At 38.0% G+C, this 6761-nt stretch overlaps 1 protein-coding gene across 1 annotated transcript; it reads right to left on the reverse strand.

Annotated features, from left to right (window-relative positions):
* Nucleotides 1–527: 527 nt before the first annotated feature.
* On the reverse strand, nt 528–2660 carry LOC103719585 (putative cinnamyl alcohol dehydrogenase 6). Its single transcript, XM_008808905.6, has 6 exons — nt 2363–2660; nt 2127–2240; nt 1644–1871; nt 1229–1514; nt 981–1134; nt 528–893 (listed from the first exon to the last, which is right to left on the reverse strand). Exons 1-6 carry the CDS (start codon nt 2455–2457, stop codon nt 694–696), a joined length of 1077 nt encoding a protein of 358 aa, XP_008807127.4. The 5' UTR covers nt 2458–2660; the 3' UTR covers nt 528–693.
* Between the last annotated feature and the right edge of the window lie 4101 nt (nt 2661–6761).

The following is a 6761-nucleotide window of genomic DNA, read 5'->3' on the forward strand; positions in this document are numbered from 1 at the left end:
GCCTGCTCAAAGCCTCATTTACATAGGCATAGGCATCTAAGTCTCCATGAATAAATCAACCATATTTTTAGGTATTTACATTATTGTGGTTATAATGAATATTTGAATGCCTAATTATGCGTTAGTTAGAGGGAATGCCTGAGCTATGCCTTGATTATTAACATCATCCTGTCAATCATATATTTTTAGATATTCTAAATTTTATCTATAAACATTTTGAATATTTTAGACTTGGGAATGTCACAACGTAGAGGATTAAATGCACCTGAAAAATAGCGAAGTATATAATGCTTCCATCGTGGATGCATCACACCATTATTTGACAGAGATTGAGCGCTTTGGATTCACACGGATTTTAGTTACGTACGTTGGAGAGCCCATTCCTTGGTGAGGATTCGCAATTAGTTTTCCTTCTTGTACGTGTGCGGGGTACCGAGCAAGCTCGAACTTTTTTTCCCTGAACCTATCGGGTATAAGATGTAAACCTTAACCCGACCCAATTACTGTTTTAAGCCATGCAAGCCCAATTCAAGGAATGTCAGGTCCTAATAACCTGATTATTTCATTTCTTCGGATTTGCTTGTCCAAGTCGGAAACTGCCAGCATAAATCACATAAAGCATAAAGAACGAAGGCACCGACTCGAAGTAATCATCTGAGTGATCATATCGCTACCAAGCTTGATACGAAGAGACTAGTGATCAGAACTAGCATCTATATCAATCACGAATCGGTAACGAACGTCGTTCCTCGCAAGCCTATCCAGCGCCTCATTGATGTGATCTGGTTTCACAAGCTCGATGTCGCAGGTGATGTTGTGCTTCCCACAGAAGTCCATCATCTCCTGCGTCTCTTTCATGCCTCCGATCATGCTTCCAGCCACGTTCCTCTTGCCTATAAAACCACATACATATGGGATGCTCAAGAGATAAGTAGGAAACAGAAACCAACCATGGAAGTTTGTTAAGTTCAGTTCCTCACCAAAAATCAATGGGAAGGAAGGAAGATCCACCGGTTTATCAGGAGCTCCGACTAAGACCAAGGTACCACGCACCGTGAGCAGCTCCAGGATTGGCCCAAGGGAGTGCTTCGCAGCTACGGTGTCAATGATGTAATCCAGGCTCCTCGCCCCACTCTGATGCCATGCCGATTAAGGACTTCTTCTGAGCTTACGTATATATAGTCTGCTTCAAGAAGAGGAAAAACTGAGACAGAGTTCTGCGTGTTACCTTCATTCTTTCGGGATCGGTACTGAGAATGAAGTCATCGGCACCGAGTCTTTCTTTGGCTTCCTTCTCCTTGGAGGGGGATGTGCTGATGACTGTAACATGAAGTCCAAAGGCCTTCCCAAACTTAATGGCCACATGACCAAGGCCTCCGAGGCCGACCACCCCGAGCTTCTTGCCGGGCTGGGACATGTTGTAGTATTTCATTGGGCTGAACACAGTGATCCCCGCACAGAGCAGGGGAGCTGCAGCATCCATTGGAAGGCTATCGGGGACATGGACGACGTATCTTGAATCATGTCGCAAAATATGAAGTTTTTGTTGTCAGCATCAATATAATAACCATGCCAGCTTCAGAGCACCGAATCCCTTCAGAGCATATAGCTAAGGAAGAAGAAATTTATGATAGCTAGTTTACCTCTTGTCAGCCACCAGCATTTTGGAATAGCCACCATAGGTGATGCTGCCGTCCCAGAAGATACCATTGTAAGTGAATTGGACCTTTTCACAGTGGTTCTCCTCGGAGGCTTTGCAGAACTCGCACTCGAGGCAGGTCGCAGCCAGGCAACCGACTCCGACACGGTCGCCCACCTTAAAGTTGGTCGCGTTGCTCCCCACCTTGGTGATCACTCCGGTGATCTCATGCCTGACAAAATCAAGTAGTCAGCACAAATAGCTGGTTAATTCGCCAGAGGTGAGCAAGCTAGCATGGGATCATATTAAATAGATTCATATAGAAGTAAAACATAAGCTCCTTGAATGATAACAGTAATTCAAAAACTAAGAGATTAGGATAAAAATAAGAAATAGATTTTTATTCTTGATTTTTATAAATAAATTTTAAAAATAAAAAAATAACAATGATGCCAATAATGAGATGAGAGGCAGAGAGAGAGAGTACCCAGGCACAACGGGGTACTTGGTGATGCCCCAGTCGTCCTTGACGTGGTGGAGATCAGTGTGGCAGATGCCGCAGTAGAGTATCTTTATGGTCACGTCGTCCTCCCCGTTCTCCCTAACCATGAACACCATGTCACATAACTTATTGTACGAATCATTACAGACGGTCTAACCAATGTTAGAGGACAACAGAACCCAAGAAGGCACGCAGTTAAACGGAAACAGGCAAGATCATACCTTCTCTTGAAGACAAAAGGCGCTATCTTTCCGTTCGATTCCATCGCCGCCCATCCTTCCACTGTCTGCGTGTGGTTTGGCGTCGTCTCCGTCATCTCTACTTCTCTCTCTTTTTCTAAGAAGAACTCCGGCGATAAGAAGCGCACTCTGTGTATGGCCCTCTTTGTGTTCTTTCAAGGTTGACGCTCTCGCCTATATATACAGAAAAATTCCACCCACCTATATATTTCCACAAACCTTGCGGTTCTCCTGGTTATGATAAAAACGTTACAGCTAATGCCCATCTACTTTGTCGTCCTAGCATTTATCAGCAGCCAGCTTTTATAGGGGAATATTAATACAATTTATTTCTTTCTTGTTTATAAATAAATTCGAAGATACAATTTATCTGCCTCGCTAATTTAGGAACGGTTTGAATGGGTCTTCTTTTTTTCCCCTATTGGTTTGTTTGTTTGGTCGGCGAGCGAATCGATGGGCAAAGGACGGTCAAGTGCTGCTTTATTGCAGTGGACCCGCCACCACTTACCGGAGCAGCAAAGATTTGATGAGGCGCGCCCCACCGGCCTAAGTAAAAGAGTTCAAAATCTAGCTACTGGGATGTGCAGTTATAGAATTCAACACTCTTGTCCCAAAACCATTTTATGATTTGAATAGTACATTTATTGATCAATAAATGTTAGAGATCCACCCGTTTCTTAGTATAGAAGTTGGCGAGTTGCTAAATAATACTCAAGACCCTCATTACCGTATCGCACCAATATTTGAACTGTTGCATAGGAAGAGTAAAGTAATTAATGATGAAAGCAAGTTTAATCGATCCACTTGGAGGTCAACATGTATTTAGAATTCATCAAAATGCATTTTGAAAAGATTAGACTGGTCTCCGAGTCGAGTAAAAAATAGTGGATGATTAAACTAAGGCTCCATTTGGGAGAGTTTTTGAACGGCCAAAAAGAACTTTCTTGCCCTCTAAAAGCACTTTTAGATGAAATAGAGGTGTTTGGTAAAAATTTCGAAAAACTGTTTTAACTTTTCAGAAAGCTAAAAATAGCTTTTTAGGAGAAGCTCCATTTCGAATTTTTCGGAAAAGCATTTTTAGGCCCAGTCAGGAAGCTATTTTTTAATCAAAATATCTGTGATAAAATATAACAATTACACAAAATATACCTTTAATAATTGTTTAACCAATTTTATCACATAGCTAGAAAATTTGTTATATTATGAAAAATTAATTTACGCTAATAATTATAATATTTTATATCTTTATTATTGTATTATATTGTAAATATAATATTGTATTACATTATATCATAATGAATTGATACGTTATATTCAATAATTTAATATTTTATTAAATTATTATGCTATAGTATATAATATTATATTATATTACAGTAATATTATACTATATTATATATTTATGTATTGATACATATTATATTTTATTATGCTCTATTGTATAATACTATGCAATATTTTTTGTGGTCATTTTGTTATACCAAAAGTTCTTTCAGTTTGTTTACCAAACATATGTTAAAGTGACAGCACTTTAGAAATGTAGTTACTAAACAGCAAACGACTTTTTATAAAAATCCTACTTTCAAAAGCTCTACTGCCAACAGCTCCCCCAAACAGGGCCTAAATCACCAAAGTTTGGGCCAGGCCTTAACAACATGTCTTGCATACAATGTAGCCAGCAAATAGTAGAAAATGTAAGTAAATAAGTATATATATATATATATATATATATATATATATATATATATATATATATATATATATTAAAGCCTATATTTTTGAATCTTTCTGCTTTATTTTCGAATTTGGTGACAAACTTCTGTTGAACCTTAGCTTATACACCATAAAATCAACATATCCTAAATTATGATGTAATGGATGGTCGGGCTCAACAGCACCTCTTCACCCCTCTAGGTCGTGGCCGAAAGCTCATACAGTCGAGTTACTTCGAATCCTAGCTTAACCCAGAATAAGACTATATAAGACAAGCATCAATGCCAGGCCCCAGTTAAGCAAAACACCCTGCCTTTGGCTAAGGACGGGTCCTGATTTCGGGCCCCCAACTGCTACTTTCTCAAAGTCCGGATCCGGCCTCATTCTGTTCCGGATTGTCATCTCAATTTGGTCTTCACTTTTTAGATATGGAGTTAAGATGATTTTTATATTCTAAGTTTAGTAACTAATTAGAGAAAACTTGAACAACATAAGCTTATATTAATTACATAAGACTCTAAGGAAGCGGGTCATGCTCATTATCCTCGTCTATAGCATGATTGGCAAAACAATCAGCACACTGGTAACATTCTCAAAACGCATATATACAAGTTTTTATGCTATAAGGGCTCTAGAAAATTGCCATAAATCTCTAAGAAGCGGATGATGGCTTGAGGGAGTAAAATATAAAAAATTGATGGCTTGAGGGAGTAGATGTCTTTGTTTGCATCATGTTAATGTTAATATGGTTTTCCAAAAAGATGAAAGAAAAATTATAATTTATACAAGAGCTTAAGGGCTTTTTGGTATTGCCTCTGTTTTCTTATTGTTCTTTAGAAAATCTAAAAGGAAACTTAAACTAGACTGAACAAGCATACATGACAGAAATCCTTTTGGTTTTTAAATTGTTTGTAAAAATATTTAGAGTTTTTAGTTGGAAACATTTATTTCGTTCAAGAAATATGAAAATAAAAGCAAGGAGCATGCAAATATTATATCCAACATCAACTTACAGAAAAACAAATGACAAAAATAACAAAAATACCAAAATAAACCCTAAGAGTGTAGTTTAGTCCTTTTTATGAAGAGAAAACAAAGTTTCAATTTTAGAAGTACTAGCCATGCATGATGATTTTTGATATTTGAAGGCAGCCTACGGGCAACTAAACAACCTATATACATATTAAAAAAATGCAAACCGCGCACCACTTGAAGTAATATTATTTTGTTCTACCATGTACATGCCAATAGAACAGATCATGTTTAAGTAAGGTCGTATATTTTTGTCATGGAAAAGGTCAAGAAATAGGCCCCATTTAGATCTTGGCACAAGAAAATTTTCAGGACCTCTTCCTCTAGTTTTCGCCAGTCATGCTTTCTCAGACAACAAAGAAAAAAGAGTACGCTTTCCAACAAAGATACAAGAGTGTGTTGTTTTCAAGCCAGTTTAGCTTTTTATATCCCAGTTTTTTTCTAATTTTTTAGAAACAAAAGTTCATCAAGCCCTAGAACTGTTGTTTCTGCAACTCCATGATCAACCAACTTCCTCATCCGCAAGAAATGTCTATCAAGAAAAGTTCCCAATCAGCAATATTTTTTCATTATTGTTACACAACAGACTTATCAAATGATGATATCATGAATCTTGATATATGAGGCCGATCTGACCCAACTTGCTAATCCGAGAAATAAGCAGTCTGAGAAAGAAATCCAAACAGCCGGACAAAGAGGAATGGGAGGGTAAACACCCTTGGAAACCCTGGGATCGTGAAAAGGATTTGGCAGCTGGACGGCAAAAGGTCAATTTTGATGCAAAGGATATGGCACAAGGATTGGCTTCTCGTTTCTCCTCCGGAGCTTCTTGTGAGCAGTCCAATGGTGTAAACTCTCTGTATTTTATTGTTCTCAGACATGTCTGATGGTTACGGATAGGAGTGGCTCAATATATTTAAGGGCTTAAGGCGAACTCACTAAGAGGGACATTTTTTTTTCTTTCCGTTTTGTCTTTGAGGCTTTTCCAGTAGTAGACCGGTCTAAAGCGAACTCACTAAGAAGGTTTTTTTCCTTTCTATTTTGTCTTTGAGGCCTTTCCTATGGTGGGCCTTCTTTGGCCAGGGCCTTATGCGACCGCCTCAATCATGCATCTAAGGGTTGGGCCGGCCCTGGTTGTTAACCAGCCGTGGAATCCAATGCTTGGAAAACAGAGAGAAAAGGATGAGCAGATGCAGAACATGATTCGTTGCAGAGCTCTGTGATTTATTTCTCTATATGAACATATCTGTGATGCCGAACCTATTCGTTTGCCTTTAACTGGGCACCATGTGTTGGTGCATTTTAATATTAAAGCTTAATATTTATATCATTCATAAGGTTCAAGTATTTAATGACTCATGAATGGTTCATGTATTTAGGGAGATGAAACGTTCATGCATTTGGGGAGACGAAGGATTCATGGGAAGTAAATGGGAATAATTCATGAACCATTTTGAAAAATATTTTTGGTGGGAGAGTTACGTTTAGAATTTTTAAGTGTATTTATGTTTTTATTATTCTCATAAATTCAAAGTTACAAACTACCTATAAAAACCCTTCTCCCCCTTCATTCCAAACATATACAATATCACTTTATTTTTACTCATAAAGAAAAAAAATACTTTGAGAAAATTCT

This window comes from Phoenix dactylifera, chromosome 3, assembly GCF_051530095.1.
Source record: "Phoenix dactylifera cultivar Ajwa chromosome 3, Ajwa_hap1_PhDact_Kaust_v1.1, whole genome shotgun sequence".
NCBI classification, from domain to species: Eukaryota; Viridiplantae; Streptophyta; class Magnoliopsida; order Arecales; family Arecaceae; genus Phoenix; species Phoenix dactylifera.